Source organism: Brienomyrus brachyistius, chromosome 23, assembly GCF_023856365.1.
Source record: "Brienomyrus brachyistius isolate T26 chromosome 23, BBRACH_0.4, whole genome shotgun sequence".
NCBI classification, from domain to species: domain Eukaryota; kingdom Metazoa; phylum Chordata; class Actinopteri; order Osteoglossiformes; family Mormyridae; genus Brienomyrus; species Brienomyrus brachyistius.
In genome coordinates this window covers 11003299-11028236 of record NC_064555.1, presented here as the reverse complement: position 1 = coordinate 11028236, position 24938 = coordinate 11003299, and the positions used below count along the sequence as shown (strand labels likewise).

At 40.2% G+C, this 24938-nt stretch overlaps 1 protein-coding gene across 2 annotated transcripts in view; it reads left to right on the top strand.

The window, feature by feature from the left end:
- Positions 1-23776: 23776 nt before the first annotated feature.
- LOC125718940 (rho guanine nucleotide exchange factor 2-like) overlaps positions 23777-24938 on the top strand; it is a 68958-nt gene continuing 67796 nt past the window's right edge. For both annotated transcript variants that reach the window (XM_048993261.1, XM_048993260.1), the window contains exon 1: positions 23777-24083. In XM_048993261.1, coding sequence (XP_048849218.1) covers positions 23874-24083 — 210 coding nt within the window. In that variant the 5' untranslated portion in view covers positions 23777-23873. The remainder of the gene's footprint in view (positions 24084-24938) is intronic.

Genomic DNA, 24938 nt, shown 5'->3' with positions numbered 1-24938 from the left:
CACAATGACGGACCAGGGGAACAGGTACGACCAGGACTTAAATAGGACGGGACTAATCAAAGTAAGCGGACAAAGCTGAAGACGATCAAGGAAGTACACATGGGTAATCAGGGGGCATGGCACACACGAGGAGCTGATGAGCCGGGCATCACAAAATTGCTTTGAGAGTGCTTTGAGCTACTTTTTCTCTGTATCTTGTAGTGTAGCTAATTACTATATTAAAACAGTAGCTTGGCTGTAGCTTAGCTGCTTTTAATTATGAGTAGCTTCCCCAACACTAGGGGAATATACTTACATTATCATGCTATTAGCTTTGATGATGTGTCACTATGCTTCGTGAATTTGGTCTTTTTATGATAAAACTAAATCCTGTTATTTCAGTCCTGTTATTCATATAAAGAGAAAAGTACAACTTGAACACATATATAATGATTTTTTTGCCATAAATTTTTATTTTTATATATTTATAACATGTAACTAATCATTTTTTTTTATTCTTTATTGAGGGGAACACAAAAGAACTAGCTGTTGAATATGATTTTCAAATGATATTTAAACAGTTGCTTGAGGATTTGGTAACAGGACTGAGAAAAATGCAACCATCTTCCACTTTAAAGCTTTGAAGAAATTAAATAAAGATACCTGAGATTGACCAGTGAACGTTTTGAATAATTAAATATACAGCTCTGGAAAAATTAAGAGACCATCGGAGCATTTTTAGTTTCACTGATTTCTCAATTTATGGGTATGCCATCCATCCATCCATTTTCCAAATCACTTATCCTACTAGGTCCGGAGCCTATCCCGGAAGCAATGGGCACGAGGCAGGGAACAACCCAGGATGGGGGGCCAGCCCATCGCAGGGCACACACACACACCAGTCACTCACACATGCACTCCTATGGGCAATTTAACAAGTCCAATTAGCCTCATATAAATAACTTAAACTTGCTTTCATCACCAAAGTGAACTTTGGACCAGTTCTCCTCTGTCCACACAACATGTTCCTCAGCAAAGGCTAGTGTAGCCTTCTGATTCTTTCTGCTTATGAGAGGTTTGGTCATTGCAGAGTAGTCAGTCAAATGCTTTTAAATGTCGAGACACTATATGACCAGACAGATCCTTACCCCATTCTGCACTGAATTGGTGAGCAATTCCAGCTGCAGTGTTGAAACGATTCACCATTGACATTCTTCACAGTATCCTGTCCTCTCATACATTTGTCTTTCATGGATGACCAGCCTTTTTGGAGGACTTTAATGAGTTTGTGACATTGTAAAGGTGCAATGAACTAGAAATTACAAATTTGGAATGACCAACAACTTTTGCTATAACTGATATAGGTCATGCCATTGGCCTTCATCTGGATAACCTGATGCTGATGGGTTTCAGTCACTTTAGAATGGCTCAACATCTTGCAAAGTTATTGATAACTGGAAAGTTAAATAGGGTTCAGATAATTAAGGAAATTAGCACCAACTACCAGATTAACACTAATAACTGGGAGGTATCTGAAAGTGTTCTCTAATTTCAGTACTCTGATCAGTGTTCCTTTCCAAATATCTCATTTAAATTTCTTTAAATTGCTTCTGAATTTATGTAACTCATGACATACAGTATGGTTCAAATACTGCTCTTTTACTCCTGTTTGGATAACTCCCTTTCCCTTTTTGACACCTTATGGTCCATTTACTTTTGCTTTGCTTGTTGTTTTTGTTTAATAAAGCCCCATTTGGTTTTCCTTGCGTCTGCCTTTGCCTCTGCCCTGGCGTGTAATGTGACAGTTGTTGTTTTTATTATTATTGTTCATTATACTGTTTGGGGGGCGGCATGGTGGTGCAGTGGTTAGCACTGTCGCCTCACACCTCTGGGACCCGGGTTCGAGTCTCCGCCTGGGTCACATGTGTGTGGAGTTTGCATGTTCTCCCCGTGTCGTCGTGGGGTTTCCTCCGGGTACTCCGGTTTCCCCCCACAGTCCAAAAACATGCTGAGGCTAATTGGAGTTGCTGAATTGCCCGTAGGTGTGCATGTGTGAGTGAATGGTGTGTGAGTGTGCCCTGCGATGGGCTGGCCCCCCATCCTGGGTTGTTCCCTGCCTCGTGCCCATTGATTCCGGGATAGGCTCCGGACCCCCCGCGACCCAATAGGATAAGCGGTTTGGAAAATGGATGGATGGATTATACTGTTTGTGCAGCTGGGGGCTATTCCACAACAGGAATGTCACTTACCTCTCTTCTAATTGGACAGCGTTCACATTTAGCTTAAGTTATCCAGCTAACTGAGAAATCCTGGGGAGTGTCCCACAAAGCAGAATTTCCCAGTCAGCTGGGTTACTTAAACCAAATGTGAAAGCTGACCAATAGGAAGAGAGGGAAGTGACATCCCTATTGGACAATCCTTAGATTTGGCTAATGAAGAAATCCTGGGAGAGATTTCTCAGTTAGCTGGCTTAATTTAAGCTATAATTCATGATTGTCCAATAAGAATTTAAGTAGGGAGAATTCCTATTGATCAATCATGACTTCTAGCATAAGTTTCCCCAGCTAACTAATAAATCTTCCTTTGTGGAACACCCCCCTGCTTTGTGGAATAACGTCCAGGATTTTTTAATTATCCTGCTTTGTGGAACAGGCTCCAGGTATTGACTAAAATGATAAATGTTCTAACCAAAAGTAGGCCTATCATGATATGTCATTTTGGCCGTATTGCCCAACCCAGGACAATTAACTTTAATGCTTTCTGTATACCCCAGTGTAGTACCAGTAATAAATGCTTTATTCAAACCAGCCTTGAAATAATTTGTGGTATGGTATCTGTACTTTTATTTAAGTATGCAGATTGAATAGTGTTAACACCACTTTTCTTCCCATGCATTTTACGCATGTACAGTTCTATCCCTTCAGTCTCCCTGGTGCTGCTCCTAAGCTTGGCCCCTTCTATCCTCACAAAAGCACCACAATTACAGATGACTTTCCATTACAGGAGTCCCCACTGTAGAATGAATGAAAATGAGAGAATGAAAGCTTGGTTGGATGACACAGGAGAGTGGGGGTGTTTATGGTGTTCTGGTATGATGAAGCTGGAGAGGAGGGCATTGAGAGCAATTCACAGGTAGGACAGACATTTCTTTGTGTCTTCTTGTCATTTATTTGTTAGAGGAGGGCCACAGATGTATTGTTGTACTAATAGTCAGGGTGCTGTTAAGATATTACATTCTGTGGATTTAGAAACCCCCCACCCTGGGTTGTTTCCTTTTTTGTGCCCATAGCTTCTGGGATAGGCTCCGGACTCCCTGCAACCTAGAAGGATAAGCAGTTTGGAAAATGGATGGATGTATGTATTTAGAAACCAGGCTGAAAGGCGGTTGAAGTAAGCCATGTAATGAAGGTGAATCTGTATGTTGGACTCTCAATACACTATGAAGGCAGGACATAGCGTCTCAGATGGTGCAGGTGCCACTTTGAAGGCGGCTATGATGGAGTTTTGCAGTCAGTCTGCATGTCGTTCCATCCTCACCATGAAAGCTTTTTCTTTCTCACTGTTGTGTTCTGTTGTGTTTTCTCTGCTGGAGAAACGGGAAAGAAAAAATTAAAAACAGAAAACAAGCTGTAAAACAGAAATAAAACAAATTTGGGTCTTATGGAATATTAAAAAGAAGTGTAAGAGTTTAGGAGGAAAATATTGAAGCATGGGAACAAAAAGACAGAGTACAATGTGAAAGGAGATCACTACAGAGTAGCTGGAATGAGTAATAGCTGTAAATGAGCTATAAGGAGAAACACATGGGCAGTGTCAGCACTGCCTTTGATATATATACATCCCTGACTTATCTCAGAGCTGTTAACCTATTGAGTGCAGAGTTGCGATCATATGTATATGGGCATGTGCCCACACATGCATCTACCATGAACTGAGGCTCTCAGATTTCATTTTAATACCTACTTCTGCACTGTAAAAAATTATTCAGTGGCCATGTAGATTTGAAATAAATTATTAAGTAAAATATATTCAATATAATTGTGTCCTACATTTTCTGGCACATTTTTACGTTAATATTAAATAAAAATCTTGGGAATTAAATCTGTTTATTCTTGTTAAATAAAACACTAGCATGTTCTTTATGGAAGTTTATGTGAGTGAATCCAACCTAATTTTATTAGGTTGTTTTTAATTCAAAATTAATTTCAAAGCATTGAAGTCACTTCCTGTCATCCGGTGCACGTGTTTTTGGAAGTAGCAGGCCTTCACCTTGCCAAAAGATGCTAGATAAGAATTCAGGAGGTGAGTATCTCTTTTCTTCCCCATCACAGTGGCAGCTTAGCGAGTTATAGCTCCTAGCTATAATTTAGCAACTTTTTGGACAAGGTCTATCTTATTAAAACCGCAATATTCTACTTGTAGTTTGCTGTACATATGGGGCAGTGCAGCTCACATAGCTTGTGCTGTGTGAGAGAAAATGACCCAGTTAGTGATTTTTACCAAAGAGTATTGTCTAAAGGAAGATGTACTGTGCAAGAAAATTATTGAATATTAATCTGTTAAACCTCTTTTGTTTTCACAACTGATGTGACACCCTTTATTTTTGTTGCCTTTATGTTTCAGATAAATGCAGTTTCAAAGAATAACGACATTAAATTTATGTCTGCTTTGGACATGCACACTTCCATGCTGCTGACATTTTTTCGTGCCAGAGGTGGAGCACTTGGAGAGAGACTAAAAAAATAATATGGAACTGTTCAACGTATATTTTTCAAAATTAAAAGAAACTGTTGTGTTTCATATGAACAATTTGACCTTGTTTTACCTTATATAAATAATGAGGCACAGTCACCACAGTGTTGGTGTGCTGCTTGATATCATGTAGCCTATGCCTCTAAAGAAAAAATTTTAGTCCACTTTGAAGCCATCGTGAAGCAGGTCCTTGTACTCTGAAGTAAATATTAATTAAATTAATTAAATTAATTAAATAAAAAAGAAAATATTTTTAGAAATGACAGGAAGGACAACCACTGCACAAAACTAATCCAGGTGATACAGAAACAACATGTTATTTACATTTTTAACTTGAAATGTAGAACTGCACACATATTCATATACATAAATGTACTGTATATATTTTGATTGACTTGTCAGTTGATATCTTACATTCCTTTGTAGGACTCAGCATCCCCTTCTGTTGAAAGGACCAGAGAGGTTGTCTTTCGGTGCCTTACAGAATATCTTGGCGAACATGGGGAACATCTCATCAAAGAATTCAATGTAGGAAAATTTTTGTATTAACCAAATTCAAGCACTCTAACTCCATTAATATATCAGACTTGTGAAGGAGATTGAAACAAATTTTATATTGTGATAGTATATATACATATAACATAATTTTTGAATAACTTCGATGTTTATAGATGTTTTTAGTTTACTTTTTAAGGAAAAGTAGCAAAGATTACCGAGTCCAGTTGATTTGGAATTTATTCTCTGTATAGTTTGGAGAACTTAACTTGTTCTAAGGGATCTATTCTGTGTGTAATCTTTGAGCATGTTAGCGAAGTGGGAAATAGCTATCCATTCATACATTTAAAATAAAGTAATAAAAGAAAAAATCCTTTGTTTTACTGGGAACCATTGAAGAGAACACAAAACAGCGGTAAAATCTTTTAGTTTAGTTCATTTTAGTTAATACTCTGTTTGCAGCAACACATGACCTTTGTTTAAAATGTCTCATCTAATGATGTGAATGGACTGAAGTATATTTTTGACAATTCATTTTGACACTGACTACAATCTCACGTTGCAGGACACTGATGACTTAGAGGAAACTGAACAGCTCACTGTGGCAATTACTGTTACAAACTTTGGAGCCTCGACAAGCGACAGAACTTGCTGATTGCTGTTGTTATTGAGGGTGATGAGGTCATCAGAGGACTTGAAAGTATTGCCAGGTCTTGCTCTCTCCTCCTTGGTCTGACTTATGCACTCAATCTCACTTATCCCAAGCCACTGAAGTATACATTTGAGTTATTCCAAAAAAGTTTCTTGGAACTGGATGCTTCAAAGCTGTCTAACAAGGTACAGTCCCTGCAGAATAAACTTCTGGCTTGAAGTCACTGTGCACCTACACACGTGGACAAAATTGTTGGTACCCTTCAGTCAATGAAAGAAAAACTCACAATGGTCACAGAAATAACTTTAATCTGACAAAAGTAATAATAAATAAAAATTCTATGAAATTTAACTAATAAAAGTCAGACATTGATTTTCAACCATGCTTCAACAGAATTAATAAAAAAAAAAAACTCATGAAACAGGCCTGGACAAAAATGATGGTACCCCTAACTTAATATTTTGTTGCACAACCTTTTGAGGCAATCACTGCAATCAAACGATTCCTGTAACTGTCAATGAGACTTCTGCACTTCTCAGCAGGTATTTTGGCCCACTCCTCATGAGCAGACTGCTCCAGTTGTCTCAGGTTTGAAGGGTGCCTTTTCCAGACGGCATGTTTCAGCTCTTTCCAAAGATGCTCAATAGGATTGAGGTCAGGGCTCATAGAAGGCCACTTTAGAATAGTCCAATGTTTTCCTCGTAGCCATTCTTGGGTGTTTTTAGCTGTGTGTTTTGGGTCATTGTCCTGTTGCAAGACCCATGACCTGCGACTGAGACCAAGCTTTCTGACACTGGCCAGCACATTTCTCTCTAGAATCCCTTGATAGTCTTGAGATTTCATTGTACCCTGCACAGATTCAAGACACCCTGTGCCAGATGCAGCAAAGCAGCCCCAGAACATAACAGAGCCTCCTCCATGTTTCACAGAAGGGACAGTGTTCTTTTCTTGATATGCTTCATTTTTCCGTCTGTGAACATAGAGCTGATGTGCCTTGGCAAAAAGTTCAGTTTTTGTCTCATCTGTCCATAGGACATTCTCCCAGAATCTTTGTGGCTTGTCCACATGTAGTTTGGCAAATTCCAGTCTGGCTTTTTTATGACTTGTTTTCAACAATGGTGTCCTCCTTGGTCGTCTCCCATGAAGTCCACTTTGGCTCAAACAACGACGGATGGTGCGATCTGACACTGATGTTCCTTGAGCTTGAAGTTCACCTTGGATCTCTTTAGAAGTTTTTCTGGGCTCTTTTGTTACCATTCGTATTATCCGTCTCTTTGATTTGTCATCAATTTTCCTCCTGCGGCCACGTCCAGGGAGGTTGGCTACAGTCTCATGGATCTTAAATTTCTGAATAATATGTGCAACTGTAGTCACAGGAACATCAAGCTGCTTCGAGATGGTCTTATAGCCTTTACCTTTGACATGCTTGTCTATAATTTTCTTTCTAATCTCCTGAGACAACTCTTTCCTTCGCTTCCTCTGGTCCATGTTGAGTGTGGTACACACCATGTCACCAAACAACACAGTGACTACCTGGAGCCCTATATATGGGTCCACTGACTGAGTACAAGATTGTAGACACCTGTGATGCTAATTAGTGGACACACCTTGGATTAACATGTCCCTTTGGTCACATTATTTTCAGTCTTTTCTAGGGGTACCATCATTTTTGTCCAGGCCTGTTTCATGAGTTTTTTTTTTTATTAATTCTGTTGAAGCATGGTTGAAAATCAATGTCTGACTTTTATTAGTTAAATTTCATAGAATTTTTATTTATTATTACTTTTGTCAGATTAAAGTTATTTCTGTGACCATTGTGAGTTTTTCTTTCATTGACTGAAGGGTACCAACAATTTTGTCCACGTGTGTACACAGTATACATACATTAAGTGTTAACACTTTTTTCAGCACTTTCAGTTCAGTATTCTCTAAGTTCTTCTAAGTTTTGTGGTGCAAGTTAGAACTGATTTTTTAGAACAAATTTTTTTTTGGTTAATTTTTTGTAGTGTTTACTGTATTTAGAACCATTTGCCCCGTTCTTAAAACATACTTTGTACGTTTTTAGATTGTCTTGGCAACGTTTAAAATAAAGAGGAGTTCTTCATCATTGCTTAAGTTTGTTATTTCTAAGACTAAAGAATATTTAGATTTTAATGACCGCAATGAAAAAAATTCTAATCAATGCGCTGATAAATGCAGATCATTATTACTAAGCTATTTATCAGTGATATGGCCAATATAATTCATTTTTATTAGTGCTGTTTACACATTTTTATGTTTCTGTTTATTCATATTAACTCAAGAATTTTGTTTAAATTTTAATTCATTCACTTGATTTCTATTTGAATCTACTCATATTTACTTCATAGTTATGAAATGTCTTATTTTATTTATTTTTACTTAAAACCATACATAGCTATATTTAATTAATTATATCGTTTGTAATCTGTTGCCTTAATTTTATTAATTAGATGTCATGTATCTGTTTTTTTACAGTGTGTGAAAGGATATCCAGTAAAGATCCAATAAAGAATTATGAATATTACTGTTTTAAATTTCAGGCCAGTCACTGGACATATTTACTATTTTATATTGCTAGTAATGTCAAGCATTTACTGACTAAAATTAAAGTTTTTTACTTTCAGGTTGTGATTCTATTAATTAATGCTGCATGAGTGGATCATGACAGCCAATTGCCTCTAGAGGGCGAAGTGGAGCCACCACACTCATTTTGATTATTACCCCTGAAACCTCATCTGCAGCAATTCCCATGATACAGACTGTAAGAGAATGTTTGAGCTTGTGTGTGTGTGTGTGTGTGTGTGTGTGTTTGTTGCTCTACTGTCCAAAATTTTGCTTCGTATCTTGTGTTGGTATTTTTTTTGCATGTGTGAAAAGTAAACAAACCAGGGTAACTCCCTGTGACTGTGAGGAATGGAGTCTGCCCTTCTCCCATACAGCTTCTAACACACTTCTCTTTCCTGTTGACCACTGCACTCCCCTCTGTATCACCTACCTCCCTGATGATCGATGTTCCACTCCACAGTGCTCCTTCCTGCAGCCCCTTCCCCTTCCTCCCATGTCCAAAGAGAACTGCTTTGCCCACCCATTACCCTGCAGCCCCCTCATTTATTGCACATAATGCACCTGGATCCTTGACGAAGGCACGGCGGGGAGCCCATAGCTGTGGTGTAGGGCTGTTTCCAGTATGAGCACCACAGGTAGCTTTTTGAGTCACCCATTACCCACATTGTTGTAGCCTACAGATAGCTCTCTGTTCACTCTGGGTATGGTTTGTGGTTGTAGGATTTTAATCTCATTAGTTAGACTTGTAAGCATAAATACAAATAGATTAATACACAAGTTGTTGTACATTAGGTGAACATGCTTGTAAAAATATATTTTTACATTTTTATTTTTGGATACAGTTAATTATTTAAATGGGTTACTGTGAAATATTTCATGCAGATATCATTTGTCATGCTTGTAACATTTTTGTGAGGGGTCCTTTGATTACTTGAGTACTGGTCCTTTACAATTTCCACAAGGAAATTGTATCCTGTCCAGGGTTTACCGCAACCAATACTGCTCTCTGCTGCCTGGGGTGGGCTCAGTGGTTGGAAGATGTATAGATGGATGGACAGATATTTATAAGCTTAGTTACTTAAAAATATAACTCCATGTCCATGAATCACTTACACCCAAACCCCACCCTCTGGGTTCCCTTATTGTCAGTCTGGAGTTCTGCACAGGGTGGCACAACTCTGTGCTGCTCTTAGCAATAGCTGTTTTGTGGACTGTGCCAGGGGGAACAATATAATGCTTTTACAGACACAGCAGCTGGAACTCTAGTGACATCACATGCAATACAATGAGCACTGTGACAGACGTTTGCAGAGCAGGTGCAAGCGCTGCCTTCAGTATCAGCAATGACACGTGTCACTACTGCACAGCAGAACATGATTTCTCATTGCTTCACACAATTTCCCAGATATTTTACTACATATATGCAAATGGGTTTGTACAACTGCCATCATCTGGCACAATTTTCAGTTACTTGAGTATTGCTGCTGAAAATAGATTTTTGTAGTTTCCAAATGTAATAATTTTGTAATAATTTTGTAAAAACTGTATACAGCCATGGAATAAATTAATTAATATAATATAATTAATTATATTTTTAAACAAACATGCATTTTTAAATCATGGTTCAATAGTGGTTTCGTTGGCTGAAAGCTATACTGAGCACCAGATTGCTTTCAAAATTTCTAAGACAGCAGTACCCAAGAATAAGGTGAAGCAGGAGACACTGGAAACTACCAGCAAGGTAATGGGTGGAAGTGACTTTCTAATGCCAGAGATGGCCATTTACTTATCTGACAGTTTCTCATGAATAGCAGGATGACATCAGGTGACCTTAACAAGGAATGGGAAACATTGAGTGCAGGTGTGAAGGCAATGCTAGGACAGTTCGTATCAGACTCCTAGAAATATGACCTAAGTCCCATAAGTAAGGATGAAGCCCTTCATGAATGAGAAGCAGTGAGGAACCAGGCTGCAGCGCACACACACACACACACACACACACACACACACACACACACACACACACACACACACACACGCACGCACGCACGCACGCACGCACGCACGCACGCACGCACGCACGCACGCATACACGAGTGGCATGGTGGTGCAGTGGTTAGCACTGTTGCCTCACACCTCTGGGTCCCAGGTTCGAGTCTCCGCCTGGGTCACATGTGTGTGGAGTTTGCATGTTCTCCCCATGTCGTTGTGGGGTTTCCTCCGGGTACTCCGGTTTCCCCCCACAGTCCAAAGACATACTAAGGCTAATTGGAGTTGCAAAATTGCATGTGCATGTGTGAGTGAATGGTGTGTGAGTGTGCCCTGCGATGGGCTGGCCCCCCATCCTGGGTTGTTTTTTGAATAACCATCCTGCCTCGTGCCCATTGCTTCCGGGATAGGCTCCCGACCCCCCGCGACCCAGTAGTATAAGTGGTTTGGAAAATAGATGGATGGATATATACACATACACACAGTATATTATATATATATATATATATATATATATATATATATACACACACACAGTGTAATTTACCGATGCATGCCACAAAATGACAAATGAGTGAAACAAAAAATTATGCTGTATTTCTTCCATGGCTGCATGTATATGATCATTGTGTTAGTCACTACATGCAAAACTGTTAACTAAGCTTTCAAAATTATTAAAAAATATATTCCATAAATTGCAGTTATATGGCATTGTTGTCTTTTTGGTTCCCAACATCAGGGACACTACATAAGAACATAAGACATTTACCAACGGCCCATCAAGCTTGCTTGGGGAGAACTTAACTAATGGCTCAGTTGTTAAAATCTTATCTAGCTTTGATTTATTTGAGCTTATTTATAGCTTAGATTTTGATTTATCTAGCTTTGAAGGAACCCAGGGTTTTTGCTTGCGCTACACTAACAGGAACACTATTCGATACCCTAACTACACGCTGTGTAAAGAAGTGCTTTCTCAAATCCATTTATTCTGTTAAGTTCCACCTATGCCCACAAGTTCTAGTATTTAAACTAATATTGCAGTAGCCATTAGGCTGAACAGCATCCAGACCTGTTAGAATCTTATATACCTGGACCACGTCCCCCCCTTGCTCAAGGCTGAACAGATTCAGCTCAGCTAACCTCTCCTCATAAGACATTCCTCTAAGACCAGGAATCATTCTTGTAGCCCTATGTTGCACCCTTTCCAATGCAGCAATGTCCTTTTTAAGGTGTGGTTACCAAACCTGCACACAATATTCTAGGTGGGGTCTTACCAAGGACATAATCGTAGCATCACCTCCCTTGACTTAAACTCCACACACCTAGAGATGCAACCAAAAATCCTTTTGGCCTTTTAAATTGCTTCCCCACACTGGTGATAGTGGGACATGTAAGCATCAACATACAGACAGAGGTCTTTCTCATAATTAGCTACCATTATTTCAGTGGAACTCATAAAATATCTGTACTTTATATTTCTACTCCCTGCATGGATTATCTTACATTTATCTATGTTAAATTTCATCTGCCAGGTATCAGCCCAGTCGCTAATAAAATCAAGATCCTGTTGTAGCCTATGTGATGCTAGTTCAATATGTGCTACACTACCCACCTTGGTGTCATCTCAAAGCTAACCAGTTTACTTTGTGTATTGGTGTCAATATCATTAATGTCAATTAGGAACAAGAGTGGTCCTAAAATTCAATCCTGTGGTACCCCACTACGAATGCAGGCCCACTGTGACATTGTGCATCTAATACCTACCCGCTGTTAGCCAGTTTTCGATCCAAGCTGAAGAAGTTACATGTGCATGTAAGTGCCTTTTCTTGCCAGTGAACTTTACATAGTGAATTGTAGAGCCTTTCAGTGTTGAAACTTGTGTGTTTCATATGAATAAGTATCAATTTAATAAAGAAAAATAATCAGTCAGAAACAATGAGAAAGGGAGAAACGACTATCATTCAGAATTGTGGCGATACTGACATTCTGACAGCATATCTAAGCATTTTGACTCTCATGGTTAAAATGATGCTGTTTGTACTTTTCATTTTGGTGGCACTAAGAACATAAGAACATAAGAACTATACAAACGAGAGGAGGCCATTTGGCCCATCAAGCTCGCTTGGGGAGAACTAAACTAATAGCTCAGAGTCGTTAAAATCTTATCTAGCTCTGATTTAAAGGAACCCAAGGATTCAGCTTGCACTACATTATCAGGAAGGCTATTCCATACTCTGACTACACGCTGTGTAAAGAAGTGCTTCCTTAAATCCAGCTTGAAATGTTCTCCCGCTAATTTCCACCTATGGCCACGAGTTCGTGTATTTAAACTAATGCTGAAGTAACTATTTGGTTGAACAGCATCCAAACCTGTTAGAATCTTATATACCTGGATCATGTCCCCCCTCAGTCTCCTTTGCGTGAGACTGAACAGATTTAGCTCAAGTAACCGTTCCTCGTATGACATTCCTCTAAGACCAGGAATCATTTTTGTGGCCCTACGCTGCACCTTTTCTAAGGCCACAATGTCCTTTTTAAGATATGGTGACCAAACCTGCACACAATATTCTAGGTGAGGTCTCACCAAGGAATTGTATAATCTTAGCTCCTCCCTGGACTTAAACTCCACACACCTGGAGATATACCCCAACATCCTATTGGCCTTTTTTATTGCTTCCCCACACTGGCGAGAATGGGACATGGAAGCATCAACATACACACCAAGGTCTTTCTCATGATCAGCTACCTTTATTTCAGTGACACCCATGAAATACCTGTACTTTATATTTCTGCTCCCTAGATGGAGTACCTTACATTTATCGACGTTAAATTTCATCTGCCAGGTATCGGCCCAGTCACTAATTAAATCAAGATCCCGCTGTAGCTGCTGAGCCGCTAATTCAGTATCTGCTACACCATCCACCTTGGTGTCATCTGCAAATTTCACCAGTTTACTGTATATATTGGTATCCATATCATTTATGTAAATTAGGAACAATAGTGGTCCTAAAATCGAACCCTGCGGTACCCCACTATGAACGCAAGCCCACTGTGACATTGTGCCTCTTATAACTACTCGCTGTTTCCTATCTGTTAACCAGTTATCAATCCAGGTCGCTACAGTACCTAAAATACCAAATACCACTGACTAATTTATTCAACCCATTCAATTGAGAAAAACTGGAACAGTAACTCGATAAAAGACATCAATATATAACAATAATGGGCACTTAATGTGAAGACTAGCAGAAGACTTACAGTAGACTATAACATTTGCTGAACATTTTGGCTCTTGGGGGGGGGATTAATTATGGTGAGTTATGTATGTGTGAAATTTGGTGGTTCTACATTATAGGTTTGCGTCAAACCATTTTAAGCTTTTATTACGTTAGCCATATAGATTAATAAGGTGCATCCACTGCCATACAGTGTAATACAAAAATAGTAATACCAAGGATGTTTATATTACTGGTCTAGTACCACAAAGAATTAGCATCATGACAAAGGTTTATAGAGAAGCTACAAACTTGTCTTCGATGACAACAATGAGAGCTGTGCTAGATGGATGGATGATGTACTTTATTGAGCCTGACTGGGAAATTTCTTTGTTACAGAGTTTAAGATTAAATAAATAAAATAAAATAGAAAATTGGATGCCCAAGTGAAATAGTTCACATAAACATTCAGACAGATAAGTATTTGGAACATTCGCTCTATATTGCAGAAGTTGGGGTCTGTCTGTCAGATAGTCAGTGATTCAGGAGATATTAGATGTGTTAGCCTGTATCCATGAAGCTTCTCCTTAAGAAGAGAAGGCTGAATTGTGTTGAAAGCACATGAGAAATAAAAAGAAAACATTATTCTAACCATGCTGCCTGTTCCATCTAGATGGAAGTAAGCACTCTGCAGGTATATGATGGCATCGACCACAATCACATGGTGTCTATAGGCAAACTGCAGATTTTAGGCGAGCTAGTATCAGCCTCTCCAGCACTAAAAGCTGATGCCATACAGTATTGTGCCAGCATGATCTTCACGTCACAGTCATACCAAGGATGCTTATAATACTGGACTAGTACTACATGTCTTTTGAAAAACAATAAGCATCAGAATTATGTCGTTGCTAACTTTTGGTGGGTTTTGACCTAGCCGTGACATGATTGGACTGACTGGGTGTCATTCATTCTGTAGTTCTATATAAAAGACAGCGAGAGTAAGCTAAACACACATTTATATTTCAGATAGTATATATTGTACTGTACTAGCGTACAAAAAATATACAGTACTGTGCAAAATTCTTAAAGAAGATGTTTTAAAGCTATTAATATGGTAGTTAGTGTATAATTGCTCAAAAAACTACTTATTATTAAAACATAGGCAAATTAACAGTAACACATAAAAATTACATAATTTCCTCACTGCTCCAAAATGTCACTGATATCTTTGAAGATGGCTAGAAGAACACCATTTCAGTTCCCAAAACTCAGGGGTGGGTAGCATTCCATGTATTAGTTAAATTTCACCACCAGCTCAAATAAACTAGATTTACTGCTGTATTTCCCAGACAGCCTTGTCATTTTGGCCAGCTATCTAAGCCATAGTCACCCTGCACTCATCAACTGTATAATTTGATGAATGGATCACCTGGAAATGTGAAAGTAAAGTACAATTTCTAGAATGACTGGACAGATGATCTGGAAATGTAAAAGTGATTGTTTTTACCTGACTTCTGTGAGTTCTTGTGATATGTAGGTCTGAAAGTATACTTATTCAATTATTGCACATTCCACTATATGACAATTTGCAGAATCCTTCTCCATCAGCTAGATAGTTACTTGTATTCTTTGTATACTTGCATTTGTGCATGTTTTAATGTCCATGTTTGAAAATGTCATTTATAGTTTTATATACTTAAATATTTATGTTCAAAATATCGAAATAACTATTTCACTTTTGCACAATATGTAACATATATTTAACTGATGGTTTTCTTCAAAATGGCAGGAAGAGGTACAATTTATGGGATTTTATGGGATTTTAACCCTCTATCTCTCGGTTGTTAGTGCAATATGTTGAGCTACAGGAAAAATGTTATAATAGGCCTACTAAATCATGCTTCAGCATTTTATTTTTCAATATGGACCAATCTGCAATATATATGACGGATGGCAAAAAACTGAATAAAAAATTAACACTTATTTACAGTACAGCATATATACAATCACCAAGAACAGTGCAGTAAGAACAAATCAAAATATGTTTTAACGCTTGATTCTTTCACTTAGAGCAGGGGGTGGGCGATCTTCGCCACAAAGGGCTGATGTGTATGAGGGATTTTGCTGCAACTCCCCAATTAGATTACTAATTAGAGGACTGATTGGCTGAAGAGTCCTCACACCTGGGTTTGAACAGCTGACCTACAGGTTATCCCAAAAACCTGCATACACACTGGCCCTTTGTGGATAAGACTGCACACCCCTGACTTAGAGTATACAAATTCTTTGTCCACAAAATAACACGGAATACAAGCAACTGACTTTATCTAAACATTTGCCTTGTGGTCCCTACACAAGCATTCCACCAAAACAGTGATCACTGCAGTCATTATGTGTCATGCTACATTGTATTGCCTAAAACTACGTTGATTCTGTTGGTTTCGTCTGAAGTATACAATCAGATTAAATATGGGCAGTGATGATGTAAGCATAGCCAATGATAGTGTGATGTGTGTGGACTGATTTGAGTCTGGGTGGGTGGAGACACAAGTGAGGTGATTGAATTGCCTGCAACAGGTGTGGCTGATTTGGGAGTATTCCGAAGTGAGGGAGAGGACACAAAAGCACACGAGAGACTGGTGAAGAAGGTTCTTTTTTGTATGACAGTGGCTTGACACTCTCTGGGCAGGAGGATGTCGGTCGCAGTTATTTAGGAGTGCCGGTGATGAAGACAGGCAGATGAGGGGGATTAGTTTGTCTTCTGCATTAGGGGGGGAGGTTTGTTGCCTCCTGTAGAGAGTTAGGGCTGGGCCTTTAGGCGAATGGAGTGCCGCAACTGGGTTTTGTGTTCGACTCCTGTTACTACTTTGGAGCTTAGTTTGCTCCCCATGGGGGGTGTCGCCTGCTGGTGAGTTAAATGACTATTATATGTGTGTGTGTGTGTGTTAGTATGAGAGAGTGCGTGAATGTTTGTGTGGGTGTGTTGTGTCCTTGAGTGATTGGCGGGGAGGGTAATGGGGGATAAGGGGGTAATCGCATTCAGCGATGGTGTTTCTTGTTTGGTATGTTTGCAGCATTACATAGTGTGTGGTGATTACATGGTCTGCAGTGCCTCAGTAGAGGGTCGCGGGTGTGCTGAGGTTGGTTGTAAGCTTAACTTAATGTGTGATGTAACGAAGCCCATTGTTTGATATTGCTTGTTGCCTCTGCCCTCAAGATCCCGTTCATTCTTTTAATGTAGGAAAGGTGTTTATGAATTAATAAAGATTGTTGATCCTTCTATATACATCTGGGGTTGTGATTTGTGGGCTCTGGTATTTGTTGCAGTCTCCTGCTTCGTTAGAAAACCCACATTTATTACAATAGTATAAACATGGCCACTGTATGTGAGGGCAAGGCTGATGAACTTATCTATCTTTTTTTTTGCTGTGCAGGAATAGTCCAGTCACCTGTAGGACTGCAGTGCATCAGAGCCTGCTCTGTGCACTCAGACGGAAAAGTGTCATGCCCCTTGCCCGTGGTCTCAATGCTATGGTAAGCTACACCTAAGACACTCCTGCACCATTATGTTTCCTCTCAGCTTGCTGCAGTTCTGTCAGTCTACAATTCATATGTTTGTACTTATTTACATGGAGGTTTTAGAACAAACTGGAGTGCAGTATTAGTTACTATAAGAGTGAAGAATATAAGAGTAAACGATGTGGGTTGACCTACTGGAGTTATTACACTGGGGGATGAGGTATTAGTGTGCATGTCCATCTAAATGTGTCACTGTTTGTTACTGTATGTGGCCAGATTTTGTCTAAGTGTGAGTTTGTGTGCACTTGTTTTGATCCACACAGCTTAACTCCATGTATCGTCTGTACTAAGATTTGTGAATATTACTTATTGTGATTATTATTATTAGATGAACAGCTAATATCAGAGAATCTCTGCAGCGTGTCTTATTCAGGTGTATGTTTTTCTGCACCCATACTTCAGTTTTTTCACATGATCAAATAATTCAAAGACCCTAATTTAAATGCTCTGAAGTGGGTGCACTCTAGTGCCTCTACCAGCTGTCCTGGAATCAGCATGTGGCAAAATCAGTTGTAAGTTCCATTTAAATAAATGAATTTAATATGGTTTTAGTGGGTTTGTTGTATTTTAATTCCAAGGATGTGTGTTTTACAGAAACCTCCCCATGCAGTTCTTCGGGTGGGTCCACACAAGTCACACAGATTTATGTCTGTCACTCACATACAGACCCTTTCCAAAAAATTTGAATATCATGGAAAAGTTGATTTATTTCCACAATTCCATTTAAAACATTAAACTTTCATAGATTATAGATTCAGGGCCTATAACTTAAATGATTTCAAGTACTTAGTTGTTTATTTGTACATAATTTGGGCTTCCAGCTCATAAAACCCACGGAAACAGGAATTCAAAAAATTAGAATACTGTGAAGACATCAGCCCAAATTCTACAGGGCATGAATGTTTTAAACAGTCACACACAACTCATCTACTAAACTCAAAGCACCTGCACAGGTTTCCCCAGATGTCATTAAATCACTTCACTTTGGTTCAATTGTCTGTTAGGTTCAATATGGGGAAGACTGCAGACTTGACAACTGGCCAGAAGAGCATCATTGATACCCTCCATAGGATGGGTAAGCCACAAAAGTTCATAGCTAAGGAGGCTGGCTGTTCACAGAGTGCTGTGTCCAAGCATATTGATGGAAAGTCTATTGGAAGGGCAAAATGAAACAGAGAAGATTCAAGAATCTGGCAGAGATCCAGAAAGAGTGGAATGAGGCAGGAGTCAGTTTCAAATACCACCACATTCAGAGGCATCCGGGAGATGGGCTACAACTGTCGGGTTCCTCGGATCAAACCACTTCTGAGCCTGAGCCAACGCCGGAAGCGTCTCAACTGGGCCAAGGAGAATAAGGACTGGACCGTTGGCCAGTGGTCCAAGTTCTTCTTTTCAGATGAAAGTAAAGTGTGCCTTTCATTCAGAAATCAAGGTCCAAGGTATTGGAGGAAAACGGGTGAGGAACAGAACCCAAGTTGCCTGAGGTCCAGTGTGAAATATCCACAGTCAGTCATGATTTGGGGTGCAATGTCCGGTGCAGGTGTTGGTAAACTCTGCTTTCTTAAATTCAAGGTCACTGCAACAGTCTACCAGAATGTTTTAGAGGACTTCATGAATTCTTCTGCTGAGGATCTGTATGGAGATGCAGATTTCATCTTCCAGCAGGACCTGGCCCCTGCCCATACCTCCAGAAGCACCGAAACCTGGTTTGATGGCCATGCCATCACAGTGCTTGACTGGCCAGCCAACTCGCTGGACCTAAACCCCACTGAAAATCTATGGGGTATTTATCAAGAGGAAAATGAGGTCCAACAGACCCAAAGACAAAGAGCTGACAGCAAGTATCGAGGAATTCTGGGCTTCCATATCTTCCAAGGCAATGCCACAGCATGATTGCCTGAATGCCACGATGCATGGAGGCAGTGATTAAGGCAAAGGGATTCCCAACCAAGTATTGAAGATTGACATATCGTTTTGAAAGTACCATATTTTGATTGATTTGATGTGATCCTAATTTCTTTCTTTTTTTTTCTGCAAAAACTGAAGTAAATGGTGATGTCTTCACAGTATTCAAATTTTTTGAATTCCTGTTTTGGTGGGTTTTATGAGCTGGAAGACCAAATTATGTACAAATAAATGATTTCAAGTACTTAGCTGTTTAAGTTGTGGGTCCTGGATCTATAATCTATGAAAGTTTAACTTTTTGAATGGAATTATTGAAATAAATCAACTTTTCCATAATAATCTAATTTTTTGGAAAGGGTCTGTACATGGACCTCCTTTTCTTTTCTAATTTCTGCATCTCACAGCCATCTACACCTATTCATGAGGGCTCTGGTCATGTGATCATTTCTTTACTACTGCTGATTTTAACTGGTTATTGTTTATGGAGTCTGTGTGCAGTGAAAGTACCTTAGTGAAGCCCTAGCCAATTTGCTTTGTCCCTGCACCCTCTAGCATGGACACAAACAGTAAGCTGGGGCCCATGTTTAAGGGCATGCAGGAGTAGACCAAGGGAGAGAATAACAGAGGGGGAGGCTGGGTGGAGAAAATGGGCAGTACTTTGAGATGGTAACTCTTCTTGAAACTTCTTCAAGATGAGAACAAGGTAAGAAAGCATGGCTTATTTTGATGAGCAGTGGTGAAGGCATGGTCTTCTGCACTTTAACAGATAAATAATAAATGCTGTTTTGAAGCATCTGACGAATAGCAACACTGGCAGTGGAATGTAGACTGTGACGTCAGTAGTGTATATACTCAGGGTGTCTGCTGCTCCGGAGTAAGGATGAGCTGAGAAGGCACTTGTTTAGCCTTAGATATTGGCTGGTTTAATTTTCAATTTCCCTATCCATATTAGGTTTTAAAACTATTATCTGATGATTGAGAGCACAACCCAGGATCGTGATATCCCTCATAGAAGCCTCACAGATATGGTAGATGGTGTAGTGCAGTAGAAACCACAGACAAGATAGAACATATTTTCAAGGGTTTGTGCCAGATAAAGTACTGAAATTATTTCTACATTCTCCAAAGAACTATTTGGTTTCATTAACTGAACTCTGCAGAGACAACTCTCCAGAAAATATTGTAAGGCAATAAAAAAAATGTAAAACGTTAATTATGAAGACGACTAGTTTTGCATTTGGCTATGGTCAGTGTCACTACTGGTAGCATGATACCTGGACCCTACAATGGTGGCACTCCTCTAGGATGGCGTATCAATACCTGCCATTGCCAGAAGGTTTGCTGTGTCTTCAAGCACAGTCTCAAGGGCATGGAGGAGATTCCAGGAGACAGGCAGATACTCTAGGAGAGCTGGACAGGGTCGTAGAAGGTCCTTTACCCATCAGCAGGACTGGTATCTGTTCCTTAGTGCAAGGAGGAACAGGATGAGCACTGCCAGAGTCCTACAAAATGACCCCCAGCAGGAAACTGGTGTCAATGTCTCTAACCAAACAATCAGAAACAGACTTCATGAGGGTGGTCTGAGGACCCGTCATCCTCTAGTGGGCCCTGTGCTCACTGCCTGGCATCACGGAGCTCGGTTGTCATTTTCCATAGAATACCAGAATTGGCAGGTCTGCCACTGGCACCCTGTGCTTTTCACAGATGAGAGCAGGTTCACCCTAGCACATGTGACAGATGTGAAAAGGTTAGTAGAAGCTGTGGAGAATGCTATGCTGCCTATAACATTGTTCAGCATGACCAGTTTGGTGGTGAGTCAGTGATGGTCTGAGAGGGCATTTCCATGGAGGGACACACAAACCACTACAGGCTAGACAATGTCACCTCGACTGCCTTTAGGTATCGGAATGAAATCCTTGGACCCATTGTCAGACCCTATGCTGGTGCAGTGGGTCCTGGATTCCTCCTGGTGTATGACAATGCCTGGCCTCATGTTGCGTGAGTATGCAGGCAGTTCATGGAGGATGAAGGAATTGATACCGTTGACTGGCCCCCACACTCGCTTGAACTAAGTCCAATAGAACACCTCTGGGACATTGTTTTCGTCCATCCGAAGCGGCCAGATTGTACCTCAGACTGTCCAAGAGCTCAGTGATGCCCTGGTTCAGATCTGGCAGGAGATCCCCCCCCCCCCGGACATCCATTGTCTCATTATGAGCATGCCCCGATGACAGGCATGTGTACAATCCCATGGGGGCCATACAAACTAAGCACAGTTTTGAGTCGCCTCAATGAAATTGCAGCAAGAAGGACTAGACTGCCCCATCCTTTTTCCACTTTGATTTTCACGGTGTCTTTATCAGACAATGTGGCGTCCTTTCATTCCTAACACCTTACCCAGTCCGTATCAGTATAGATATCAGCATGATCCCCCCCCCCTTCTTTAAATTTTAAAGAATTTATTTGCAATGTGATAATCTGGATTTCTTTTTCTCATTTTGTCTCTCATAGTTCAGGTATACCTATGGTGAAAATTACAGGCCTCTCTCATCTTTTTAAGTGGGAGAACTTGCACAATTGGTGGCTGACTACTTTTTTGCCCCACTGTGTGTGTGTGTGTGTGTGTATATATATATGTGTGTATATATGTATATATGTATTTATGTATATAATCAAAAGAAATTCATATGTACTACATTTGTGTCTGAATTTACAACTATTGTAGTATTTCCGAGCTGATACCGAGCCGACTCTACACCATGTGAACCCGCACCTGGACTCCTGGAGATAACATGAAACCAACTGGGACTTCATAACTATATGAACTCTAATGAATCTCAGTATAAATGCAGTTTCATGCTCCCCGGTCACCCAGAGGAGGATGGGGTCCCCTTCCGAGTCTAGGTTCCTCTCAAGGTTTCTTCCTGCTTGAGGGAGTTTTTCCTTGCCACAGTCACCTCAGGCTTGCTTGGTGGGTTTCTAGCCTGTTAAATGTAAAGTGCTTTGTGACAATGACTGTTGTTAAAAGCGCTATATAAATAAAATTGAATTGAATATTGTCTTTCTTCACCTCGGCTAGCAGAGTGTGTGTGTGTGCATGCCCTTCATTTGCACGAGCTGTGTTTAGCAGATGTTCAGCAGCCCACCCCCTCCTGCTCCTCCTCACTCCCTGTCAGCCAGTTCCTGTGATGGGTGGTGTGGTTGCATCAGCAGAACTTGCCCCACCCCCACTCCAAGACAGAGCTGTGAGGGCTGGATCGGGAGTGGGGCCTGTATGGCTGTCCCTTTCGAAGAGCCACATTTAAGCTGCCTCCACATCATCGTCTCTCTCCCTGTATAATGTCTTTATGACATGCGTATCTACTTTTCTTGTTACTCTTTCCTGCTGCTACCCACCTTTGTCTCCTTTTATTATTTTTTATTTAATAAACTTGCTTCTATTTTAGTAAGTCATTTCAAGAATACCATGAATTCCACTCTCTCATTGTGAGGAGTAACATGAAGCTACAGGGAGGGTCAAGAGCTACAGAAGAGGGGGGGATTGATTAGGAACATTATATGTATAGAAGTAAATGGAAGAATGAAAAGGATTTTTTTAATTGATTGTCTTTGTCTCGCAATACTGCTTCCCTTTTGCTAAACCACAGTTAATGAGATTTTGAATCTAAATTTGTCATATTTAAATGGAGTGGTTGAGATGAGATTTAGGAGACACAGTGATATGACCTGAGTTTGTAATGCAGAGGTGAGCAGAAACTAGACTGATGCCACTGGAAGAAAGCAAAAGGAGGTCAGCAGATAAAGGCTGAGCAAGCGAGAACTGCCGCACATGCTGAGATTGACGCCACAGGAAGCGCAGCATCAATACTCTCCCAGCAACAATGGTAGAATACAGACTAGACACCAGAGGGATTACGTGGTATAGACAAAGACTGCATGTTTTTCTAAGGCAGACAAAAGGTATGTTTTACAGTAGAAGTGGATGTTGAACAGGAGGAAGTCTTGAGAGGCTGCTCAGTAGCAGACCAGCAGAGTGTGCGAGAGGGGAAGGACTGGGATAGGCTGCCCCCATTTCCCTGGGTGACCCGCGCTTTCCTGTCACATGTAGGAAACTCATCTCAGCGTGAGCCTCCATTCTTTGTGTATTCTGAGATTTCACCATTCAAAGAATCCACTTTTTCAATGAGGATTAAGACTCTTTGTGTAAGCAAAGATTAAGCCAGTTTAAGATATTTAACATGAATTATCTATTTGTATATTTATCCAACCCTGTTCAGACATTTGAAGAAGTGCCTTGATTAAATTAAGGGACGACAGGTATATATTTAATTTATATTATACTGGGCATGTTTTAGCATTTCAGATTCACTACCATTGAAACAAAGGTGTTAAAACATAACAAAAGCCGGAAGTACCTGCTGCTAACTTTGCAGAGTGGACAAGAATCGGCTCCTGATGAAGACGGTTTTTAGTGTTTGATGAAAGACCTTTGCTATGAGCCAGGAATCTCTCCTGGATCGCGTTGTCTTGCTGCCGGCTGACATCACGTAATGTTTAGCCGTCAGAAATGTGAAAGGGCTGGTGCATGAGCTGCGCGTCCACGCCCAGTGGGCGCGGTCAGGGCTCGTCTGGGCTGCGTGAGGACAGCTGTAACAGTCTTCGACCTCAAGTTTACTGTACGAAGAAAACGGTGCTCCCGCACATCCGAGCCGGAGATCTGGATGCGTGAAAAGATTAATGAATTGTGGATTAATTCGATTTTACCTTGGCCACTGGAGACAAAGGAAAAATATACTCCACCTCTGAAAAAGACAGCAGTGTTAAAAAAAGATTTTAATCTGTATGAACATAGGCTGTTGTTGGCGATGTCGCGGGTAACGGATTCTTTACCGAAAAATCGCCAAGAACGAGTTAAAGACATTAATATGCGGGTGAGTAGGTTAATAGTACACGTCGTAACCCCAACAATACAGCAAGGTTGTATATCAATAGCCGCATTTACCGAGCATGTATACAGTATAGCTGCATAATAATCGATTCATTTAAATTGTTTTAAACGTGCTTTTATTGTTTCAAATGTTTCCCCAGCTAGTGTTTTAAAAGTAATTGCTACAAACCCTCGTGTATGCTCGTTAATATATATATGCAAATATGTTAATTACCGACTATTTACTTGGTTAGATATAAATTAATTTTTTTTAGCTGTCCGTCCATTTTCGGTTTGTGTCCCCGCCTCACAGCATGTGCCGCCTCCAATTCTTTTGTGGCCGAAACGGCAGAAAGCGCCCTGGGGTTGATCCTCCCCTTCCTTTCCCTTTTCTGTTAGGTTTTAATGTGCTGATACTTGAAAGATGGCCCGCTTATTCGGGAATAAAAATGTCATAAATGGTTTCTCATTCTGTTTTCGGCATGGTGCTTATATGAACATTTTCCGCGATCTCTGGCGAATCACAAGAGCAGGTGTTTAAACGGAAATCGTTTGATAGCCACGATTAACTACATAATGGCTGCAACGAGACTACCTAAATGTTCTTTGGATGATCGTGATTTGTAGGTTTCGCTGTTTTACAAGTTGCGTGCAAAAATGTTATTTGCTGTATTTTCGTAAATGACATCGGAATCAAATTTATTTGCAAATCACGACTATGGAAACCGCGTAGCGTTGTACAGCTCAGCGGAACTACCTGACTATGACGCTCGCCCACTCGGTGAATCATACTTGCACTGCTTAATTAATTGGGTAGATGTGTGTGTGTGTGTGTGTGTGTTTTTAGTGGCAGTTACTA